The sequence below is a fragment of the Antechinus flavipes genome, chromosome 3, assembly GCF_016432865.1.
Source record: "Antechinus flavipes isolate AdamAnt ecotype Samford, QLD, Australia chromosome 3, AdamAnt_v2, whole genome shotgun sequence".
Classification (NCBI taxonomy): domain Eukaryota; kingdom Metazoa; phylum Chordata; class Mammalia; order Dasyuromorphia; family Dasyuridae; genus Antechinus; species Antechinus flavipes.
In genome coordinates this window covers 28,361,045-28,386,168 of record NC_067400.1, presented here as the reverse complement: position 1 = coordinate 28,386,168, position 25,124 = coordinate 28,361,045, and the positions used below count along the sequence as shown (strand labels likewise).

Here is a 25,124-nt window from a genome sequence, read left to right as displayed (position 1 = left end):
TTCAGCTCATGGTTTCCCCTCCCCTTTCTCTACCTGGCCCCCATTTCCACCTGTGATCTTTACTTCTATGACCTTCAAGGCTTCATTCACAAGCTGCCTCTTATGGGAAATCATGTCTGGATGCCCATGGCCCACAGTAAATAGGACCTTCTCCCTTGCTGATCTCAGAGCCTTTCATCCTTACCTGAGCAGCATATTCGGCCTCCTTGTCTTTCTCTAACGTTGAGTCGCAGGTACATTTTTGCTTCATCACTTGCTCCAGTTTCTTCTCCAAGTCCCTCTGTTCAATGTAGAATTCTTCCATCCTCTGGGCATGCTCAGTCTGTAGAGACTCCAGCTCTTTTTGTAAATTCTGCTGTTCCTCAGTGAGTTCTTTCATGGCTTTTGAACTGCTCAGCATTTCCACTTCCTATAAAACAAATAGTCAGAAATAAAGTCTCACTTTACTTCTTTCCAATTAAAATTTTCAATTCAAAAACCAGAAACATTCAGCCATTAGTACCAGCAAGGATATATAAACATAGAGTTATTATATTTTTATAAATTTCTGCCTAAATTAGCATTTTCACTGACAAATTTCTAAATGTTTATAATTCTAAGAGCTTCAAATAAAACCTGAATCATCTATGTGTGATTTAAATAGGTTCTAGATAGTATTCACTTAACTTTTCGTGTTCACAAAGCAAATATAGCACAAAAAATAATTTTTTTTCATTAAAGGGATAATCATTTGAACAGCAGCCTTACCATTTGAAGCTGTTGCTTTTTCTGTAAAATAGAATTCAATTTCTCTTGTTTTTTAACATAGGTTCTCATAACTTCCTCCATGATTTTACTCTTATCGTCCTCACAGCTGATATCCTTGATGATCGATGGCCATATAGTTGGGGTTTCTTGACCCTTTTCCACCTTGCTGGTTTCTGAGTCTATGATACAAACCTTGGGCTCCAATTTCCTTTTGTTTGTAGAAGAGGTTGACACAGATGGATCTTGAAAGGAAAAAAAAAGAAAACTAATGAAATAATTGAAAATCATCTTGCTTAAAATGTGGATGTTAGAGTTAATACATGTAAGCTAAAGAATAAAATGCAATTAAATGCAAAAATTACATAAGAGCATTACTTATTATTTAAGTATTTTGAACATATAAATATGATTTTTTAAAAAAACATTTTTTAAAGAGGGGGCAATATAATCAGGAAGAGAGATGACGTAACAGCATATATTGTAGATATTTTCATTCAAGAATGGTCAAAGCAAAATACTTGAGTCATCTTGAAAATTCCTTGATGAAAAACTGATAATATATGACTATGCTCACCCAGATGGTTACCAAGTTCTTGACCGGATTTGAGGTCCACCTTCTCTTGTTCCTCGAGAGAAAGCTCTGGGTATGAAGCAACTTTTCGTGATTTGCTGCTGGCGTAAGATTTCTCAGGCTGCCCTGGCGAAGCCTTGTTTCCTTCTGCCATTTTGGCCCCTGCTTTTGTGGCCTCTTTACATGGAGACACAGCTGAAGTAAGCGACACATTTGGAGCAACCACTTTATCACACATATACAGGTAGTAGCTGAGAACACAATGAGAAAAAAATCATGTTTCATTTTTAAATCTACAAGTAATGAAATCAACAGTTTTTCAGTTTTTTATTCACAATGTCTACAAATCACAAGCTAAAGAATAAAAGTCAACAAATTCTTCAAAAAGCGATGAGAGATGGCCCTAAATCAAGGTAAGGGAATCAAATTATCCCTCAAAGGGGCCCTTGTCACTTGTCACACAAAGGGGCACAAGGAACATGGGAGCCCAGACACATCTTCTGCACCCTTTTTTGCAAGAATTGAGGTAGGAAAGTCATCCCCTTCAGCTCCCCTAAAAAAGTGGGGCTGAGCCCAGAAAGGTTCACATACACTGGGCAGCACTGAGGAGATCAGCCTGTCCCAGGCCAGAGAAGACACTCCTGACTACTTGTGAGGTCTATTTTTACCCCCCGAGTGCTCCAGGGCTTCCATGTGCACTCCCAGGAGGTGCCTCCCCACGGTCCCATCTTCTTGGGCTTCTGGCAGCACCAGGGGGTAAGTGGAATCTGAGCTCGGTCCATCTACTTGCAAGCCCATAAGAACAAACACACTCACAGGGGGGCACAGCCCAATATACACGGTGTCTTTAAGCTGATCCTACAAAATGATCTTCCCTAAATAGGCATGACAACATAATTAGATTTATAAACAATTAAAGACTGATACAGAAAGGATAGGCGATGGGCAAGCCCGTGGTGGGCACAAGGAGGCTGTAATGTTGGGCTGGCTATGTCGCGGAACCTAGGGCTAACTGGCGGAGAGCACAGCAAGGTGGTGAGCTCCACCACCGGAGGGGAGCAGGAGACCCTATGCTGATGAGATCACAGGACGACTGAGTTAGGGCAGTACTTAGTGAGGCTGAGTGCTGACCCAGTGATATTTTGCAGGCTAATTAATTAACAGGCTTATAGAATAAATTAATGAACATGAAAATACCAAATTATAATTACAAATGACATATCAAATTAACAGCATTAAATTACAGAACAAAGGAACTTTGTCACTGTGACATTAAAGAGGCAGTTTACAAAAGCCGCTCAGTGCAGTAAATGCAACCCCAATTACCTTGCGCCCCATCCCTTGGAGTCATGGTCCTCTAATCATCCTCTTTTCTTAGCTCTCCTTTTCTTTAATCACCTCTCTGACTCACTGGCCCAAGTACTCCCCCAGCCTGGCTAAGGACCAGCAGGCTTAACCCAACCTCCAAAGGCCTCCTTACAACTCCACTCTGCTCTCCACAGACCTCAAAATAAGCTCATCTTATTACATGTGTTCAACATATATTGGATTACTTGCCATCTGGGAGAGGGGGTGGAGGGAAGGGAGGGAAAAAATTTGGAACACAAGGTTTTGCAGAGGTAAATGTTGAAAATTATCCATGCAAATGTTTTGAAAATAAAAAGCTTAAATATTTTTTTTTTTAAAAAATAAGCTCATCTTTCCTCCCTAAACTTTTTCTGCCTTTATTCTGTTCTTGGTCGCCCTCCCCAGCCGGCTTCCTAAGTTCAAAGAAGTCTTGTCTCCACTCTCCTGCTCTTCCAGACCAGATTTTACATTGATGTCAGTCTCCTCATCTGTGGAGATCCAAACATTTCGGGGCCTGCCCTCAATCCTCAGTGGCTCCCTCTTGCCTGCTGACCATAGCATTGATGGCCTTTCTGCCATGACCAGGTGCCACAGTCTCTTGAAAGTCATCTTTCAGGCTATCTTCTTCAACAGTCTGCCTTAGCTGAACTATAATCATACACTGCATAGCCTCCCTCCATCCCTTTCTACATCCCTTTTCCCTGTTTGGAATGTACCTACTCCATCTCAAGTCTCCTTTTTACAATTTAGAACTAAACTCAGATGTCACCTCCTCTGGGTAGACCACGATCCATGATCCTCACAAACAACAATGACCTTTCTTTCCTTCACCAGATTTTTATATATATATATCTTATATAAATTGTCTTATATAAACTTTATATCTCCCAGAGGGAAACATGGGGCTTTATACACAGTAAGCACTTTTAAAATGTCTCATGAATTTGTTTGGGCAAGGGAGTGGCTCTCTCCATTTCTAGACTGGGTGAATATGCATTACCCAAGAGAAAAACTAAGCAACAAGAAAAAAAGAAGTTACAAATCTTGGATGTTCTCAGTGAAAAGAAGAAAAATTTTTATGAAGATCTGAAGCTTCTAGAATTGCATATGTTTAACCCATAGTGGATTGCTTGCTTTCTAGGGAAGGGGAGAGAGAAGGAGGGAGAGAAAAAAATTTGGAACACCAAAGTTTTCCAAAGGTGAATGTTGAAAACGATTTTTGCATGTATTTGGAAAAATAAAAAGCTATTATTAAAAAAAGAAAGAAAGAAAGAAAGCTTCTACATTTTAAAGTAATCACTTAAAAGGCAATTTTAGAGGAAGGCAATTCACATATTCCTAAAGAAGACTCACTTAGGAAAAAAAGGCCACACCAAGTATACTCTTTCTTTAGAATCGCAAATATTTCTAAAGGATTCAATGGAATTGAAAATTAAAATACCCATTTATTTTTGCAAGCTTTCCAGTTCTTCTAGGCTAATTTACTGCAGAACAGGATTGTTAGAACTTTATTTTACTAACAAGCACAAACCAAAATATATGTCTACCCAAAATGTTCTTTTCCAAAAAGGTCAATTTTGGATTTTTAAAATTAACCTTTATATAACTGAACAAAGAAGATAAAATAAAAAGATGGCTGCTTACCTGGGATGAATGAATGGAGGAGGCTGAGAAACAGAATCACCTTCCTGCTTTATAACTGGATACCATGATGGCAATTCCAGCCCTGGGGGTGTATCTGCCTGCAAAAGAGGGAAACAATATTCATCTTTAATATCCATCTTCTAATATATAGGTTCTTCCTAAAAGTCTTATCACAGAATGAAAAATATATGCAATAACAGTTTCACCTAGCACACAAATATAACTATTCATAAGTTAACAGATTTTTTTTCAACTTTCAACTTACAGAATTCATGAATTATCCAAATTACATTTTAAAGTACAGTTACCCTAAACTTACAAAATTCCAATTGTTTTTGTGCCTCCAATTGCCTGCAGCTGCAGCACTCCCCTACCAAAGTGCAAGTGCTCAATTTTAACAAATTAATCAATGTTCCACACTATTTAGACAGAGGCCAAAAGCAAGACTATTTTATTTATTTGAAATAATAGCACCCACTAAAAGAGGCCCTCCATCTACAGAGAAATTCCTCCCTTCATACAGCTGGGACAGACAGATGAACAAGCTTTTATCTCTAAGTAGCACCCAAACGTGCTAGGAAGGGGGAAAGAAGCAAAGAAAAAAGCTTTTTTCCTTGTTTTAGTTAGCTGTGGGAGTGGGAGTTGGAAGAGAAGATTACCTTTGCAAACTTCATATTTCTCTATAATTATTATTATTATCTATTACTATTATCCTTAAAGGGGAAAAAATAGGCACATATGATGGAGTTAAGAGAAAAATAAAAAAGAGAAGAAAACTGATGGGACAGAGAGGTAAATCCAATGGGATGAGGGCAATGGGAAGAATTAGTTTAAAGTAGGACAAGACAAGGGAGAGGAAAATTATCTGGAGCCCATCCCATTTGCCAACCACATAACACCAGGGAGAATGGCAACCACAGACTAATAGAACTAGAAAGGATGCCAAGAGATTTATCTGATCCCTCTAGACCAGAACATGTTGAGTCTCTTCCTATGACTCTCCAGGAACAGAAATCCCCCAGGCTCCCCAGGGAGGCCCAGTTTCAATGCTGTAACACTCCCAGTCCCAAAGCTTTTCTTTCTAGTCAACCCAAACCCCCTCAGCTTGGACTTATTTTCCTCCTGCTTGGTTCTCCCAAGATAAAAAACCTTACTATATTTAATCATAGCAAATCACCCTCCATTTGTCTATTTGTTTCTAGGCTGAACAATTTCATTAAAACTTTTTTTTTTTCCTGAGGACCAATTTTTCTTTATTTAATCATTTTAGTTGCTCCCTTTTGAGACTCTTTCCAGTTTTCTTCAATATTTTTTTTTAATTGTTACAAAACTGGTCAAAAAACTTTGAAAGCAAAAAGAAAAAAGAAAAACTCTGGTTAATATCTCTAACTCATGAAACAGTTTTAAGTGAATTTTAAGGACTTACAAATAAAAACTATTGTCAGACCTCCTTCTTCTTCTCCCTGCCCCCTCCCCCATTCAATCTCTCTTCTAGGAAAATCTGGATCCAGTCTTTCTTAAAATATGATCACCACACATTACATGAGAACAAAATGGAAGGTTGGAATGTGACCAGTGTCCTAAGGCATTCTCCCATGACCCATGCAGGGATCCACAGCTCATGGCAAAACTTGGGAGCTACCCCTGCCCTTCATCCATGTCTCCCCTTCCCATCTCCTTCAGCCTCCTCTATCAGCAGATGTCCTGGACTCCTACTTTGCTGAGAAGAGACAAGTCTGGTACTGAAAGCTCCCACCTCTTGTCTCCATATTCCCCAGCTTCTCCTCTCCCTCATCACCAGGCTGGCCTTTACTTTTTTCTCTAAGAGAAGGTGTTCTTTGTTGCCAAGTGCTTTCAATCCTAGATTCCCATCTCCTCCAGGAGTGAACTCTATCCATCATTATCACCCACCCCATCTTCCCTCTCCCTATTTCCTGGTTCTTTCCCTGCCACCTATAAACATTTGCTAGTCTGATCCATCCTTGTAAAAATCCTCACTGGCCCCTGCAATGCTGTCAGGCCATCATCCTAGATCTCTCTTCTTTCACTGTCAGCTTTTAGAACATTTACATTCTTTGTCTCCTGCTTACTCACTTTTAAAACCTCACAGTTCTGACTCCACACAATACCAAAACGGTTCTCTCTCGAGTCCCCTGCCTCAGTTTCCTTGGCAGACTAACACTTCAAGTCCCTTTGCCGAGTCATCATCAACTTGGTTTTGATACTCCCCCATTTCCCCTCTCCCTCAAGACTCTGTCCTAGTGCTTTTACCCTTCTCTCTTGATCTCATCACTTCTCATGAGATCTAGAATTCTCATTTCTTTGAAAGTAACTATCAGATCTATGTATCTAGCCTTAATCTTTCCTGAACTCATGTTCTTTATGGTTTGCTGACTTCTACACTTGGATGTTCCACAGGTATCTCAAACTTAAAATGTCCAGAATAGAAAATGTGTATTTCTAAAAAGATCTGACCTCCCCGGTCACTATTGTTCATAGCATCTGAGTTTTCTTTCTCCCTCAATGCCCCCAGTATACAATCAATTGCCAATTCTGTTGGTTCTCCTATCTGTTCTTTCTAATCATGTGGCCACTATATTTCCAGTACCCATTCTCCCTCCCCTAGAATCTCCCTTTTCTGGTCCACCTGTCCTCCTGCCAAATCTTTCTACAATACAGGTCTGGCCCTGCTCAAAACCTCTGGTGACACTCTACTCTCTATTATGGGCCAACTAGGCCAAAATCCTCATGAAGCCCTTCCTTCCCTGGGTGTCAATTCTTTGCCCCTTCCTCACTTTCATTTATCATATCGACTTGTGCACAACTTGTATCTCATTGGCAAAATGCCAGCAACTTGGGAAGAACAGCTAGGTGGCACAAGGGCCTGGAATTGCAAAGACTTAACTTCAAATCAAACTCAGACACCAACTGGCTGTGTGACTTTGGGCAAGCCCCTTAACCTTGTTTGCTTCCATTTCCTCATCTGTAAAACAAGCTGGAGAAGAAAATGGCAAATCACTCCAGTATCTTTGCCAAGAAAACCCCAAACGGGGTTATGGGGAATCAGACATGACTGAACAGCAACCACAAAAGTTCCATGAGAGCAAGAGCTATTTTGTTTTTGCCTTCATATATCCTTCGTACTCATAAGCACTTAACATCTGATGAACGGAACAAGATAGAAATGAAGTCAAGTTCTAGGGATAGTGAATCTATTGTCTGTATCTCCTTTCCTTCAGGAAATTTTAAAAAAGAAAACAAAAAACCTCTCATTTGTTCAACAGATACCCAAGTTACAAATTATAAATGACAGAAAGACAAAGGATCAGGAAGAGCAAGGGTTGCCAAGCGCACACCTGAACTAAGCACCGATTCCCCACCTGAGATGTTCTACCATCCCCAAGTGGATTTCTGTGCATCCCCAGCCATTGTGTAATATAAAGATTGGTTACAGCAGATAAATAATAGTTTAAATTTGGATCATCCAGAAGGCTTCTAAATTGGCTAACTCCTTGGCAAATCAGTGAATTTCAAAACATAATCAAGAAGTCTTCATATCCTACACCTGTAGGAAGAAAGATGGCAAGAAGGATTCTAGGTTCCTTTTGTGGTTTCTCCAAAGTCACTTTCCATGCCTGGAGTCAAAATGGGGTGACCATTACAACTCTTACTTTTTCAGCAAGTGAAAGAAATCAGCTCTGTGGGACCACTGGATCACTAAAGCATTAAGAAAGTCCTGCAGGGATGAGACATCCTACAATCATTTAATGAATGTTAAGTGCTTATTATGATACAAAAAAGAGGCAAAGGACAGTCCCTGTTCTCAAAGAGCTTCTAATCTAACAGGGAAAACAAAATGTAAACACACATATGCAAAGCAAACTATAGAGACAATAAATAGGAAATAATAAACAGAAAGTACGAGAAATAAGAAGGGCTAGAAAAGCTTGGATATAAAAGGTAAAATTTAAAGCAAGTCACAGAAGTCAGTAGTCAACAGAGAACAATGATGGAATATACCACGAAAAGGAGGTAAGGTATAAGGAGACTAGAAAAGTAAGAGGGGACTAGTAATAATGGGCTTTGAACATAAAACAGTGCATTTGATCCTAGAGGTAATGGGGAGCACTGGGATTTATTGAGAGGGGACGAGACATGGTCAGACTTGTGCTTTAGGAAAATCACTTTGGTGATTGAATGGAGGATAGTCTGGAGAGACTTGAGACAGGCAGACTCTCCCAGCAGCTACTACATCAATCTAAGTGTGAGGTGAGGGCCTGCACCAAAATGGGGCAGCACTGTTAGAGAAGAGAAGTGGGCAAATTTGAGACCTGCTACAAAGGCGAACTCGAGAGACCTTAACAAAACAACGTACATAGTAAGGAATCTAGGATGACTCCTGGGTTGTGAGCCTGAGGGATTGGGAGGATGGTGTTCCCTTGACAATAACAGGAAAGGTAGGAGGGAACAGCATTTCATCATCCCACATGAAATTGATTTTGTTTTGCTACAGAGCTTCATTTAGACATTTAGACAGTGTTTCAAATGCACATAAAAATCATTTGATATTAGTTTGTCATATATTGTTATTTTATAACTTTTGAAAAGTCTCTTATTTGTATCACTGTATCATTTATCTATTGGGGAATAGCTCCTGGTTTTATAAATTTGAATCAGTTTTTTATGTATCTTGGATATAAGACCTTTATCAGAGAAATTTACCTTAGTTATCTGTCGTAGTCTTAGTTTTTATGATAGCAAATTCGTCAATGCAAAACCTTTTTAATATAACCAAAGTTTTATCTTGTATGATCCTCTGTTACCATCATTGGGTATGCAAGAGTTAACTGTGGGGGAAATAGTTTTTTAAAAATTTGAAGTGCTATTTAATATGTAAAGAGTTGAAAGATAATATTGTTACAAATGGAAACGACTATAGCACATTTTTATAAACAATTTGCATAGTAACAATTTATGGCTTTTCCCAATCCCCCTTAATTCTGCTGCCTTCCCTCTGCTGATTATCTTAGGTTAGGTTCACAAGACACAGCAGTCAATGACTACAGTAATCTAGTATTTGACAAACCAAAAGACCACAGCTCCTGGAATAAGAACTCTTTATTTGACCAAAATTGCTGAAGAAAAAATGGAAAACAGTATGGAAGAAACTAGCTACTGACCAGCACCTAATACCCTATACCACTATAAGGTTGAAATGGGTTCATGATTAGACATAAGGGTGATACTATAAGTAAATTAAGAGAACAAAGGAATAGCCTACCTCTCAGATTTATGGGGGGAAAAAAGGAATTTATAATCCAAGAAGAACAAGAGAACATTATAAAATATGAAAGGGATAATTTTGATTGTATTAAATTAAAAAGGTTTTATACAAACAAAACCAATGTAGCCAAGATTAGAAAGGAAGCAGAAAACTGGGCCAAAAAATGTTTACATCCAAGAATTCTGCTAAAGACTTCACTTCTAAAATAGAAAGCAAACTGACTTAAATTTATAAGAATATAAGCCATTCTCCAAATGATAAATGGTCAAAGGATATGAACAGACAATTTTCATTTGAAGAAATTAAAACCATTTCTAGTCATATGAAAAAATCACTATTGATTAGAGAAATGCAAATTAAGACAACTCTTAGATTAGCTAAGATGACAGGAAAAGAAATAATAAATATTGGAAGAGATGTGGGAAAACTGGAACACTAATATATTGTAGGTGGAGTTGAGAATTGATCTAACCATTCTGGAGAACAAGATGGAATTATACCCAAAGGGCTTTCAAACTGTGTATTACTTTTGATCCAGCAGTGTCTGTACTGGGTCTGTATCCTAAAGAAATCATTAAAAAAGGGAAGAGGACCCACATGTGCAAAAATGGTTTGGGGCATTCCTTTTTGTAGTGGCAAGGAACTGGAAAGTGAGTGGATGTTCATCAGTTGGAGAATGGCTGAGTAAGTTATGGCATATGAATGTTATAGAATATTATTGTTTTATAAGAAACGATTAGCAGGATGATTCTAAAAGAAGTCTAGAGAGGCTTACATGAACTGATACTAAGTGAAGTTAGTAGGACCAAAAGAACATTGTATACAGCAGCAACAAGATTATGCAATGATCAACTATGATGGACTTGGCTCTTTTCAATAATGAGATGATTCAGGCCAATTCCAATAAATTTATGATGGACAGAACCATCTTCATTCAGAGAAAGGCCTGTGGGACTGAATATGAATCACAGCATATATTTTCATCCTTTCTGTTGTTGTTGGCTTGTTTTTTCCTCATTTTTTCTCCTTTTTGATCCATTTTCATGTACAACATGATAAATGTGGAAATGTGTATAGAAGAGTTACACATATTTAATATATATTGGATCACTTGTTGTCTAGGAGAGAGGAATGGGAGGAAGGGAAGGTGAAAAATTTGGAACACAAGATTTTGCAAGGATCAATGTTGAAAAGTATTTTTGCATGTATTTTGAAAATAAAAAGCCATTATTAAAAAAAAATAAAAGAAAGAAAAAAAGAAAAAGAAAGAACAAACGAAATATAGCAATAGATCTGGAATCTCAACCACGTCTTCAGCACAGAAAATCCCCAAACTCTGCCACAAATCTTTTCTGACATCTAATTTTAGAAGACTCCCATTCTGACTTAAGTTCAAGACCTCTAGATTTATTTTCTGCATGTGGTTTATTTCCTTTTATGCCACATAATCAAGTGTTATTTACTTGCACAATTCTTTACCTACTCAATTCTATGAAAAAGATAATTCACTACTAGATTTTGTGTATGTCTGAAAATAAGTCTTCATACACCAATATCAGCCTTAGACTTCTCTTCACCCACCCCTCTAGTTTGTATCTTTCAAGTCTTGCCTCCTAAAGGAACTACAGAGAAATTTCTAGAATTACTGGGAGACTGCTGTACCAAATGAATTATACAAAGGATGGGGAGAAAAAATACATGAGTGAGTGTAATAAAATGATTGAGGTTAATTTCACTAAGTACGGCTACAGTAAACAAAACCCAACGATAAATTATCCTAACTGCATGTTAGAAACAATTGAAGAAATACATACTAAGCAATGAACCATTCACAGATGCAGAGTGGAATCTCTTATTCCTTCTGTATTTGTGTCAACTGACAAATTAGGACTTCAAAAAGGAACAAAGTGATTCTGCCGCACAGCAGTGAGGCAGCTACAAAACAGGAATAAAAATGAGCTCAAGCAACAGTTATCTGGCCTCATGCCTTTCAACGGGGTAACAAGTTCTATATTTCATTTATTTAGCCACAAAACACACCATGCTGCTTAACCAAAAAAAAAAAAAAAAAATCAAGGTAGAGCCTTGCAATTACCAATCCCAAACAGTGTGATGTTCATTATTCCATCTTCATCAGCCTCATGGTGGCTCTCCTGCATCCTGCACTGAAACCAAGACCTATTCTGGAGGGCCTCCAGAAAACTAGCCGGGCCCCAGGCAAAGAAGAAAGACTTCTGGACTTTATCCCTGACTATTCTCATGGTGATTATTCTGCTGAAAACAAGGCTGGTCCCAAGACCTCCAGAAAGTTAACACAACATGCACAAGCTAAATTTCAGACATCTCAACACTTTTTAAAAAATCTCTTTAAATGATTAAACTGTATAAAATTTCTTAAAATGGAAGAAAATGTTAGTTGGCTTAAGTAGGATTTATCTGAAATTGTTGATTTAAAAGCTCTATTAAAAGTCCTAAGCAGTACATGAACTGACGCAAAGTGAAGAGAGCAGAACCAGAAGAACATTGTCTACAGTAACAGCAATATTTCTATGCAGAAGAAATATAAATGATTTAGATTCTTCTCAGCAATCCAATGGTCCAAGACAATCAATCCATAAGGACTTATGATGAAAAATGAACTTACAGAGTCTGAATGTAGATTGAAGCATACTATTTTTCATTTTTTCTATGTATTTTTAAATACTTTTCTTTTAAACATGACTAAGACAAAACAGGTTTTGCAAAACTGCACATGAATAACCAATATTAAATTGATTAAGGAGAAGGGAAAAGTGGGAGAAAATTTGGAACTCAAAATTCGTTTTAAATGGATGCTAATATATTTCTACCATGTTTAACATATATTGGACTACCTGCTATCTAAGGGAGGGCATGGAGAAGGGAGGAAAAATTGGAACACAAGGTTTTGCAAGGGCTAATGTTGAAGAATTGTAATCTTAATATAATCTTAGAAAAATTAGTGCTGTAGTGTCTAAATGACTGAAAATGTAGTATTTAATATTAAAAATCAGACAAGATAGCACTAAAGAAGGATTAAAATTGACTCCCCAATTGCCAAATCTGTAAGACTAACAACCACTAAGAGTGGACAGACATATGAATAGAATGTATTTATTATTTTATCCAAAATATTCAATAGAATAATAGCTTCACAAATAAGTGAATCATTTATCATTATCACTCTCACACACGTGAAATACAAGTCTACATTTCTGAATGCCTGTTACATGAAGAAAATTAAAATCTTACTATTCACTCCTGATGTGATATTGGTTAATAATTCCAAACATGCCAGGACGTGCTGACCCACATAGTTAATTAGTACAACTTTAGGCACAGAGTGAACATACCTGTTTAGCAATTTTTCCTATGTATAGCAGCAAGAAATTCTAGTGCTCAGTACAATTTCAGTAGACTACAAAAGGCACACTAATATTTAAAAAAAAGAAAAAAGAAAATGACACAGAAAAAAAAACCTAAACACCTTAGTATATTAGATTTCCTCCAGCTCTCACCAAGTTATAAATGAGCAATTCAACAGCTAAAATAGAGATGTGTTACAAGGTGGCAAGTAACTAGAAAACATGATATGAACTTTGTATACAAGATTTTTTTAAAATAGCTCAACTTTCATGTTTACTCCCTCCTCCTAAGAGAAGTGATGGTCTTAAGGTGAAGAATAAAAGTACATACTGGGCATGGCCAATCTGTGAGTTTGATTATACTCTTTTTTACAAGAAAAAAAAATTTTTTTTTTTTTTATTGAGAGGGATAAAAATAAGGGAGGGGGAGTTCATAATATTATATTGTTGTTACAAGATAAAGAAGGCCATTTAGACTTTTTTTAATGTAAAAAAGAGAACAGGAGATTAAAAGGAGATACAGGCAAGTAGTCTAGCTTTGAAAGTAACATGCTGAACTTATTTTATACCTTTTAAAAAACAGGCTGTACATAAGAGATTCATGATTCCCTCATATAATCCTCTTTTATATTCTTCTTTGTGTATAGAAATGTTCTCTTTTTTTGGTGTTTGTTAAATTCAGTATTTTTTTTTTTAATAAATAAAATGAAGGGCTCGAATTAAATGATTCTGATATCCCTTCTGGCATTTTTTGAAAATAAAAATTAAATTTACAAAAATCTTTAGCTTTATATATAATCACATGCCAATCATTAATTTTAACAGATTTATTTTTTTTTAAATGACAAATGTGATTTAAGTCCTTTTGTAAGCTTCTATCTAGCTTTCAATTATTAATGCTTTTATTTGTCATCTAAATGAATGAATGTGTTTTTGTAGGCTGGAAAGGCACAGGTACAAAGTGTTTTATAATAAGTATGTATCTCTTGCTTTAAATTATCTACAAGAAAAAAGTGCAAAACATCTACTCAATGACATTCCTATACATCAAGATTCTTAGAATAAAATCCCTTACAACACTGGGTTCTCCCCCTTCCCCCCCCCCTTTTTTTTCTAAGACTCAGGAAAATTATTCCAGAATTTGGTGGTGCTTAATCCTGAGAGGGATGTGGCTTCACTGCTATGGAGTTAGGAAAATTCTCTTCACCAATGCAGGTGAGTCTGTCTCAGACAGTCAGTTGTCTCAGAGAAGTGACTTGCCTGAATCACGTGGCCAGGATATCTCTGGGCTGGGACTTAAACTCAGGCCTTCCTGGCTTTCCAAGCAGCTCTCTCCTCATTATTCCACATTCCTTAAATGCATAGGCTGCTAGGAAACCTTTCTCACAGAGCTGGTCTATCATCGCCATAGCATAAACTGAGCACTTGTGACACATGACAAAAAAGGGACTGCACTGTTTCTCAGAGACAAGCTTTGACTTCTGTGTCCCCTCCAACCCCCCCAGGAAGCCTTGGCCCAGCTTTGTGGCTCCTAAGACTTTCTCCAAACCTCTGGGCCAGGTCTACCCTTTCCCCCCTCCCTCCCAACCTTGGATTGTTTTTATCTCTGCACAGATGCCATTGCACACAAGAATGGGAGCTTCCCGATGTTTCTCCCTCGCACTTAGCACTGTCTTCACACATAGGTGAGAAATTAAATTCACAATTTCAACTAAAAAAAAAAAAATGCATTTTTCCCAAAAAAAGATTACAGCTCATACCAAAAAAGACAAGACAGACAAGGAAAGACGAAAAGAAAAAAAAAAAAGTGCCAAAAATAACCATTCTTCATACTTAGGATAATTATTACACATTGTCACAAATGATATACATTTATAATTCAGTAAAGTCATGATTGGGAGACAGTAACTACCATTTAGACGTTCCATATAACCAAAGTTTTTAGATAGATAAAGCATTTATTTTAGATAAAGCATTTTAGAGATACCATAAATACTTTCCTCTTTTGGATTCCAGCAATCTCACTAATCACAGCAGGGATATCACAGGATTTTGAGGCTAAAAGGAACAGTAGAGTCTATTCCATTTTACAAATGAAAACATGGACCCAGACTAGTCAAGTGACTCAGAAATGCAAAACTTCAGAGCTGGATGAAGCCTCAGCCTGAATCTGAAGAAACAGGGGGGAGCTCCCTCCCCCAAATCAAACTAGTAACAAACTGTGCTCCAACCTCTCACAACAAATCAAAGACATTCTTTTTTCCTTATAGAGCAATTAAACCAGAAAGTCTAAGTAACCTAGTCATTCAGAAGGAGATGTAAACAAAATATCAGAAGGTAAACAAAGGCAGGAGGGAGAGGGCAGAAAGAGAACCAGTGTGAAATCCCACGGATCATTAAGAAAAGGTCATGAAGCAGGTTATGTTGCTCTCAAGGTCACTGAGTACCTGAAGGTATTTCTTCCACCTTTACGGTGAATATACTATCTCCACTTCCCTCAGGTGAGTTTCAGCACTTCGCTGTAGGTGATGAACAGTGAGGAAACAACAGCTTGAACTCTCAACCAGAAAGAAGGGCTTCCAAAGGCCAGCCCATTTTGGCCTCCCCAAGCACCCAAAGTCAGGTGGTGCTTCTCCCCAATCCACTGCTGGTTTAGTAGGATTTCTCTTTACATACAAATATTTTTATGATTCCTTTTCCTTGCTTATAATCGGCAAACAGGCAAATATTAGAATCAGCTCTTTGCTAACAAAGTAGTTCCAAAGTTATCCAAGCAAGATGGCCATGTTTTACCTGAAACAAATACTCACCTTTTTACCTTTTCTCCTCTTCTCTCTGATTTCCATACTCAAAGCAATACATTAATTTATCAGATGAATAGTCTGACTTTGCCTCTAATCCTTTTTTGAAATCCTTTCTTTAGGCATGAAGCCAGCTTGCAATGAACACCTTATTTCTTAGGCCATAAGGTGGCACTATTCCCAAACCGCTTCTGATCCAAATGCCAGGACAGAAGCAGGGACAGTCTGATAGCAAAGGGACAATCACAACCGGCCTCAGCCCAGCTAAGCGGCTCAGCCAAAAAGGTCTCCTACTCCGGGTAGACTGAAATCGCTACTTTAACGGAAGCAAGTCCCTAATTACTCCAAATTCTCACAACAATAATCCAACCTTTTAGCCACCAAGTTGCAAGTCACTGAATTCTAGCAGAAAATGGCAACAGTTTCCAATTCTTCCGTAGCACTTGCAGTCAATAGCTTTCTGGCAAATATCCATTGAAACACTTAAGGAGCAAACTGTTACTATGTAAACAAAAAGAAGGAACAAGCTACAATTGAACCTTTAAGGTTCCCTTCCACTTTCTGAAATCCTTGTGTAGCCATTAAACATTACAGGGAGAGTTGGGTAAGTCCCAATTTACATTTTACTAAGAGCTTTCATTTTCATCTATATTATCTCATTCTAACAAAAAATCTAAAAATGGTTTTTCATGTGTCCTTCATGTGGACTTGTGGACTTTGTTCTTATACTGTTCTCTATTCACCTATAGGACACCCACCACCCCAGTTCCGCCCAATTTATTCTAATTATAAAATAGCAACAATTTTCTGGAAAAGTGAAAACTTTCTGTAAGTGATATAGCAGATAAAGTTCCAATTCTAGTTAATGATACTTAACAAGAATACTAGTTGAAATATAGTTTATTGTAACACTGTATTGAGTTACTCAGACAATTGATTTGAACCAACTAGCAAAAGAAAAGCTCTTGAATCCACTGGCAAGGTTGTACTTCACACATAAAAAAGGTTTTAAGAGGGGAAATGAATACAGATTTTGGACTAGTTGTCTCCTGGAAGGGAGATGATTGTTGATAAAGAAAAAGCAAAGCTAAGATTAATTGTATGGACACCTTTTTTTTTTTTTTAATGAGATGTTAGGAAATGTTACAAAATAAGAAAATGGATCCTCATTTTAGGTCTTTTGATTTGTTTAGGTTTTTTTTCCAAAAAACATTACTAATCACTAAGCCAAAATAAATTCGTAAAAAATCAAAATGAGGAAATATCCCTTAATGTCAATATTACAAAGTCTTTATTTAATATGCTTACACATAGCTCTTCTCTCATATAAGACAGACACAAACTTGATTTCAATCTAATAAAATAATTAGTACTCTATATCAGTGGGATTTACCATATAATTTTAAAATGGCAATACCAAGATCTGTTCCTACTATTTTTGAGTGTAGTAAGTAAACTGTAATCAGTTGGGGAGGTGGGGGGATGGAATAGGACAAAGGATATTAATTTACAATAAGCAAGGAGAAATCCATACAAGCAGATTTCAGCAAATAATTTTTCACTGAAAGACTTAAAAGTACTCTTTCAGGAGTACTTCTTCTGATATTGAACAGGAAATTTACAAAAATTTGTGGGAAAATAATATTTTTTTTAAATCCCCAAAGTTTAGAATTCATATAATCATAAAAAAATTCAGGGCCTTGGAAGCTCTTGGAATCCCCTACACCTTCCTTTTCACTTCATGCAACTCCTTGTATTTCCCATTCTAGTCAAAAAATATTTAGAAACATCAACAATTTTTCCTGGTAAATAAAGACAAAAAAAAAAAAAAAAAAAGGGTATCACTTTGCTTTTTCCTCATCAGGATTACTTCAGTTCCATGAAACAAGGAACATCCTATTCATTTTAATGCTTTTGGGTTTGTGTTTTTAAATAAAATCTAGAGAACAAAGCTTCAGCTATATAAATCCAAATTAAAGTGCCAATTAAATTGGCTTACAAAAATAAATGTAATTCTATAATTCTGTCTATGTAATAGACATTAATACATGAAAGACACTGTTAAAACATGAGGATATAAAGGGGTTTTTTTTTTGTGTGTGTGTGTGTGTGTGTGTGTGTGTGTGTACACACAAGCACAGGGTGTGTATTCTAACAGATCAGTCTGAGCTGAGTTGGGAGTTTAGAAGCACTATAATGTGTATCTATGTATTGTTAGAAACAAAAAAATGCATTAGACAAGTCAAGTACTTCCTTCCTAGGTCATCCTAAAATGTCAATATATTTAAGGCTTATATATAGATTAACAGTGTAGAAGGCCAGAACTCTGAAAAGGTACACTTGAATCAAGGATAGCAGGGTACTTATAGTTAAGCACCTACTCAGTGTGAGATAATAGTTCTCTAAACATATACTTAATGTAATATGCTAATGTAATAGTTGCACATGCTCAGGGGCTGTAGTGATGTAATCATACTGAAGTATTTAAGGGCTAGGAGGACTGGGAATGAGCCTCTCAGCCACAGACACAGAGAACTCTCTCAGACACAGACATAGGAGTCTCACACAAGAGAAGACTCCATCTTTGACCAGTCTCATGGTGGTGCTCCTACCTTCATTACTTCTCCACCTAAAGACCAAGGCCCATCCAGAGATCCTCCAGAAAGCTAATCTGGACATTACACACAGGATTAGGGAACTGGATCTACGATTTCACTGATATAAGGAACTTCCAAATGAGGAAATCCCTTCCAAAGATAGATCAGCACTTTTCCTACAACTTGCAAAGTATCTCAGCGCACTAAGAGACTTAAAGGAGTTAACCTTTAACAAAGTGTCAGGATGGGACTTTATTTTAAGTTTTCCTGGCTTTGGACCAAATCTCTATACATGTTTACACACTGCTTAAAAACAAAGTATAACTAGGTAGACTGACTTGCAATTAATAATAATGGGTTGAACACACTTGCTTTTTCAAATTTGTTTTTTCTGAGATTGTCTATTCTGCTTTGTGACAATTATTTAAATCAAATAGGAGTATTTTAGTTGAAAAATACAAACATAAGCAAGAAAAAAGTCAGAGATGAAGGGTAGACACAGCTCTAAGCTCAGGGTCCAGGAACCAGACTGAGTTCTGATTTAACTCTGACACTGAATGACCCTAAGCAACTCCCGGATCTCTCAAGTTTCAAGTTCCTCTTCTGAAGGATCAAGCCACCAAGGGTTACTGTCAGGCTTAAATGAGGTCAGGTATTTAAAGGATCTGCAAAACTTCAAGTTACTTAAACATAAATGGCAAAAAGAATTTTAGCCAGAATCCTTTGGGGTGTTCAACATCCAAATTTACTAACACAGAAGTTTATGTATATATACATTCAAACATATATAAGCACATGACAGACTGAAGATGAGTTTTAAACCTTAAGAAAACCAGTGGGCATTTATTTCCACGTTACTTCATTCCTTTAATTTGGGCTAAGTATATGCAAAGAAATGCATTTTCCATTCTCCTTGGTTTTTGCATTTTGAATCCTATCAGATTAAGCACCACAAAGGCCAAGGTAGAATAGGTAGGATATCAGCAGAAAGGTCGAACTTTACCCTCTTTTGCTTATAAGTGCAACATTATTCATAGTAAAAGAAGCTATTATTATGTACATTTATAGTTTCATAAGTAAGGTAACTTGGCTAAGAAGTCACATTTCAGTATGAAATTAAACAAAACTATGTAAACGTGAAAATTTGAAGGTGTGAACTATCAATTTTGCTAAAAAGAAAAAAAATCTGAACCTACCCATACAGGGATATAGCAATGAACTCCAACTTCTGGAGTAGCTTGCTCTACAGAGGTAACAGGAAACGAGCATTTATTAAGCACCTACTTATATGCCAGGTACTGTGCTAAGTAAGCATTGGGAGCTAAGCAAGAAATATACTACCCAGGCATAAGCAAATTTTCTGTTTCATTCTATATCACCAGAACTAAGATAATTGTCATATCTTTAAAGGGCAATATTCTCATATTCACGGCAAGAAATTTAAATTCTATTCCTAGCTATGCTCCTTACTATACTACATTTACTGTGACCTTCAAGTCGTAATTTAATCTGTGTTTCATTTTCTTTTTCTGCTGGAAAAAAAAAATCTGGAATGTATGAAAAATTAAGAACTAAATAGCTGCTGTTGTGACTAAAGATTTTTAAATGGTACATATTTCACGATTTTGCAATTTCAATAAATTTGTTCATCCTAACAAAATTCTAAAACACTCAAAAAAAGATTATATATGAATTAGAAAAGCTACTTCAGAGGGAAAATATTTAGTCTTCTTTAGTATTAAGGCTGGACTAAAAAACTAATCTTATCAACACTGTTGTCACAAGGATTTTTTTTTTCCTTTCCCATTGCTTGAACTAAAATTTTCCCTTTCTAAGTTTTTGCTTATTTCTCCTATTTAGATTACCCTATACTATAGTAAATATAGTCTTTAGATTACCCTATACTATAGTAAATATAGTCTTCTTTAAAAAAAAAAAAGTTACTATGAAATGTTAAAATAATTCTGATCCACAAATCCTTCAGACAAATCTTTTTTCTACTATCACATTCCAGAGACTATAAAATCTGAATAGTCCAATAGGGAAATGATGCCAAAAATCATTGGTGTGTCACTCAAAAATGCCAACTGGGGCAAACCACAAGATGTCTCTGTGGTTCACTTATTCTATTTGCAAAAGGAGCTAATGCTTAAAAGTAAATGATCATGAATCATAGAAACAGTACAGTTCGCTTCCATTTATCCTCCCACAGCAATGATATTCTCTCATTTGACTACATTTGTAACCACTCCACAGTTTCTAAAGATGCATCAAATTGCATTTCTAAGATCTACCCAATGCAATCTTAAAAGGATGTTTGATTTTGAAATAATCAATGCACTTCTAGAAAAATATGTATCCCACTAGCAATCAAGCAATTGGACACCTTTTCAAAAGCCAGAACAAAGATACTTACTTTGGACTGAGCTCTCTTTCCACTCCGGACACTAAACTTCTCCTTCATTTCTTCTAAAAGACTGTTGAGTTTCTTTTCTTCCGGCGTCCCTAAGTATTTTTGGTTTACATGGAGATAGCAAGGCCACTTGGCTGATTCAAAGCCCCAGTGGCAGGTCCTCTTGTCGGGTGATCTGTGTGAATGCATCACAAATGTCTGGGGTGCAAACATCCCACAGCACTCCAGACACTGTATACATGGTGCATCGGGCTGAACGTAAAACTGGGGTGCAAATAAACCCTGGCATTTACCCAAGCACTCATGTTCCACTTCAAAGGCCCTGCCAGTTTCTTGTAACTGGGCCAAGGAGTTTTTAGCAGGAAGCATGCTACCATTTTGAGGGCAGGTTCGTGGACGGAGCAAAGCATTACACAGTCTCTGAGCATCAGTGAGTGTGATCAGCCCACAGGATGGGGCATTGAACGGAAGGATTCCCAAGACCTTCAGGATGTGAAGTTGTTCCGAGGTGCAGCGTGAACAATATATGTACAAGTCATCACACACGGTATTTATTTGCTGGAGTGAAAAATCCCGGAGGACAGAATTTAAGACTTGAGGCAAACAGAGTCTCTTTTCTCCTCCAACCTGGAAACAAGAAATAGATTCCCCCTCCAGGACAGTCTGAGTAAGTTCCGTGGAACTATCTGGAGGAATGAGCAATGGCCCAGGAAGAATTTGAGGGGATGGAAGAGGCAAGAATACAGTAGGCGACATGCTTTCTTGGGAATAGCGAGCTGAAAATGCTGCAGGTCCACCCAGAGAGCTTTGGCTACTTAAGTGGAACTGGGCCAGTGTGTGCTTTAAACTAGGATTTAAATGTAAAGGTTCAGACACTGAATGACAGCTTGATTTGGCCTTTTCCCCATCGGTCTCCATTGGAGTTTCCCCATAGTCATCCATATTCTCCTTCTTCACCGTTGGCACTTTGCCATTTATGTGCATGTCTGTCATCAGTTTTTTCATTGGAGGGCTACCCTCATCTCGTAGCCCATTCCGTTTTTTATTGGAGCCCTGAACCAAAGGGAAGCTAGCTTGGAGAGTTTCCATGGCTGAACTGTTAAGCTTTAAATAGCTGAATATGAAATTTGCATCTTAGTTTGATGGTTTGTTCTGGAAGAAAATAAGAAAATGCTTAAAGTAACTTTACTCTCAGTCACAACATTTCTTTTTAAAGAAAGCTCTGATTTACTTAAAAGATCTTACACCTTCATTTTAGTTCCTTCAATAAAATGTGGCTGTCACTTTTATATCATCAAGTATAAAAAGCATTTAATATTTTTGCCTCAGATCCCAAGTAGAATAACACATTTTTAAATCGACATGAGCCTTGCTTCCTGTAACCTTTGCGTACATTTTTTTAAAATTGCCATTAATTATCTCAGTTTGAGATGTGCTGATTCAATGCAATTCTTCTAAAACATATATCAGAGATATTTGTATCTTATGCCAGTATGTACGGCCATATATAAGAAAACTGAACACATATCAAAATGATTTTTAACACAGCGAAGATAAATTTAAAATTCACCTATAGACACTGGGAAAATGTATTCCTCCAAAAGACAGTGGAGATTAGCAGATAAATGAAAAGCAGTCTATAACCAGCTCCGTAAAGGTGACCACTATCTGGATCTCCACCCGGATTTCTCCAACCAAAAGAAACAGCACCTAAAGAAAAATCTGCCAGATTTGCTTCTTGAGCAATGCTCCTTTCATTCTCCTTTCAATTAATCTGTAAAAAAGAAAGGAGGGGGTGGAGACAAGGAAAAGCTATATTTGAATTTGTTCCAGGGACCAAAGGTTCCATTTGAAAGCAGTTTCCCAATGTTGAAGCAAATTCATTGACAGAGTGATTTAAAAAAATAATAATAATTTATTTAAATCAATTAATTTGATAGCCATTTTCAAAATTTCATTTAAGAATCTCAATTTAAATATGAAGGCAATTTGAAAAGTGTCTACGGAGCAATCCGAGGCAGAGATACGTATGCAGGCAACAGAGGGGCTAACTCAAGATATACAGAATTATACAATGGCTTCACTAGAATCAACTCACCCAAAAGCTAATCACTAGGGAGCCTCTTTTAACTGCCATTATAACATAATAATTTACTTACTGCATTCCCTAATATCATTCTAAAGAATTAACTCCAAGTACTGAGAGGAAGAAGGAAAAAAAGTGTTCAAATCAGCACTCACTCTCATGGGTAAATATTGATGGCCTAATCTAAATTGCATTGATTTTTTTTTTTTACATTAATTGGCCGGGATAGCTGTTTTTTTTATTATTTTTTTTTTTCTGTAGCGTTATGAAATCAAACGTTCGTTTAAAAAAAAATATTCGAGTAAGTGCAAAAGGTGAGAAAATGTGTCTGCTGACGGGAAGCTTCAATCCTTTGACCCTCCAACCTTGAACAAGGCTAATCTGGGACAAAAAGCAGTTGCAGACTCTGTTCACAAAGAATGCAAATGGAGAAAGGGGAAAGGAAAAGAGAGTGGGGGGAATGCTCCTTCCACTTCCTACTCATGAAAAGAAATCCTGAATAAATCGGGGGGAAAATGGGGTGGGGTGGAGAACAGGAAACGTGGCCGCCCAAAATTCGGGGCAGAAGTATTCACTCCATCTCAACCCGGGAAGGGAGGAACAGAACTAGGAACTCGCTGCCTTCAACCCCTCCGAGAAGCCAACTCAAACAAACGAGCACCGGAGGAATCACCTGGAGAACGGGGGATTCCCCAAACCCTGAAAGTCCTTCACACCCACGCGGAATCAAGCACTCACTTCCCAACCCTAGGGAAGGGTGGGGGAGCCAGGACCCTGGGGACGGGGTTGGAGGGAGTAGATGGGAGTCCTCCACGTCCTCTTCCTCCTCCTCCCCCAGCCGACTGGGACATCCCCAGCCCTCCCCCTGCCAGTCTGCCTCCGGGAACAAGTCTAGACTCAAACAGGGTGGAGGCCGGCGCGGGAGAGCAAGGGGACACTCGGGTGGAAATCCCCTGCCTTTCCTCGCCCACCCTCTCATCCTCACCCTGTCGGCCCCCGAAACTAAGCAGCGCTCGTCGCTCGCCGGTCAAGACTCGGCCAATGGCTGGGGGGCGGGTAGAGTGCAGACACTAGTGAAAGTCCCTTTCGGCCGCTCCACCTCCTCCGGGAGGGTCCCCAAAGAGGGACATCCCAAGTCCCCCTCCCCCGCAGTCACCCTCACCCCGGAACTGAGACCGCAGAGGAGGGGACGTGGGTGAGGGGGAGAGTCTCCCCCTCCCTTGAATCATCTCTCGCCCCTTCTGCGCTGCCCCCACTCCGGGAACTAGGCGCCACGCAGGGGCGGGGGCGCGGGGCAGACCGGGTGGGGGCAGACCGTGTAGGGGGGAGCATAAGGAGTGGGGGTGGGGGGAAGCAGACGGAGGAGGAGGTGGGGGAAGCAGACGGGAGATGGGGTGGGGGAAGATACCGGAGGGGAGCGGCAGACGGAGGTGGGGGGAGGCAGGGTGAAGACCCCGAGGGAGAAAGAAGAGGAGACAGACGGGGTGGAGAGCAGACACGGGGAAAGGGGTGGACACGGGAAGACAGACCCAGACACGGGAAGGCAGACACGGACACGGGAAGGCAGACGGGGGAGGGGAGAGGAGGCAGACACCGATGGAAATCTCCTCCCTCCCCAGCTCGGTGGTCTCCAGCCCCCTTCCTCGTCGCCCTCCCCCCAACCGAGCAGACGGCCAAGAGGACGCGGGTGGGTGCGGACACGAGCGGAAACCCCCTGCCCACACCGTGAGGACGGTCGGCAAGTTCGGGAGGTCCGGGCTCGCTCTCCGCGCCCCGCCCGGACGGCTGGGCTGGCCGGCCGAGGCCAGGGCATCCCCGGCGGGTGCCGGGGTCAAGTGCAGTCGCGGCCCCCGGTCCCCCGCACCGCCCCCCCAGAGCCGCTCCTCGGCCCCCCGCGCTGGACCGGGCCGGGTCGTACCTGCGCTGCTGCCCCGGACTCCGCCGCCGCTCCGAGGCTCCCCTGGGTTCCGCCGGCGCCGCCGCTCAGAACCCCCCGCCCCCCCATGGCTACACACAGCCAGCCCTCTGACGTCACCGGGCACACAGACCGCCCACGTCACTGCGGAGACACAGCTTCCCGCAGACGCCGCCGCCGCCGCCGCCGTCTCCGGCTGCCCGGGGGAGGGGCCGCGGGGGGGAGGGGGAGGGGCGGGCCCCTCCGCCGTGCCCGCGCGCGCGCGCCCCCCGGCCCCAGCGTTCTATTGTGGCTCCGGCCCCGCCCCGCGCTCCCGCCCGGCGCGCCGCCGACACC

At 39.3% G+C, this 25,124-nt stretch overlaps 1 protein-coding gene across 2 annotated transcripts in view; it reads right to left on the bottom strand.

The window, feature by feature from the left end:
- The window catches only part of SKIL (SKI like proto-oncogene), a 31,040-nt gene extending 6,124 nt beyond the window's left edge, over window positions 1-24,916 (bottom strand). Inside the window, exons 1-6 of one of the 2 annotated variants that reach the window (XM_051983165.1) lie at window positions 24,792-24,916; window positions 20,791-21,939; window positions 4,310-4,407; window positions 1,322-1,569; window positions 748-989; window positions 185-409 (exon numbers count right to left, since the gene is read on the bottom strand). In XM_051983165.1, coding sequence (XP_051839125.1) covers window positions 185-409; window positions 748-989; window positions 1,322-1,569; window positions 4,310-4,407; window positions 20,791-21,876 — 1,899 coding nt within the window. In that variant the 5' untranslated portion in view covers window positions 21,877-21,939; window positions 24,792-24,916. Of the gene's footprint in view, window positions 1-184; window positions 410-747; window positions 990-1,321; window positions 1,570-4,309; window positions 4,408-20,790; window positions 21,940-22,357; window positions 24,187-24,791 lie in introns of those variants that run through there. The other variant, XM_051983163.1, reaches the window with a different exon arrangement.
- Window positions 24,917-25,124: the final 208 nt, after the last annotated feature.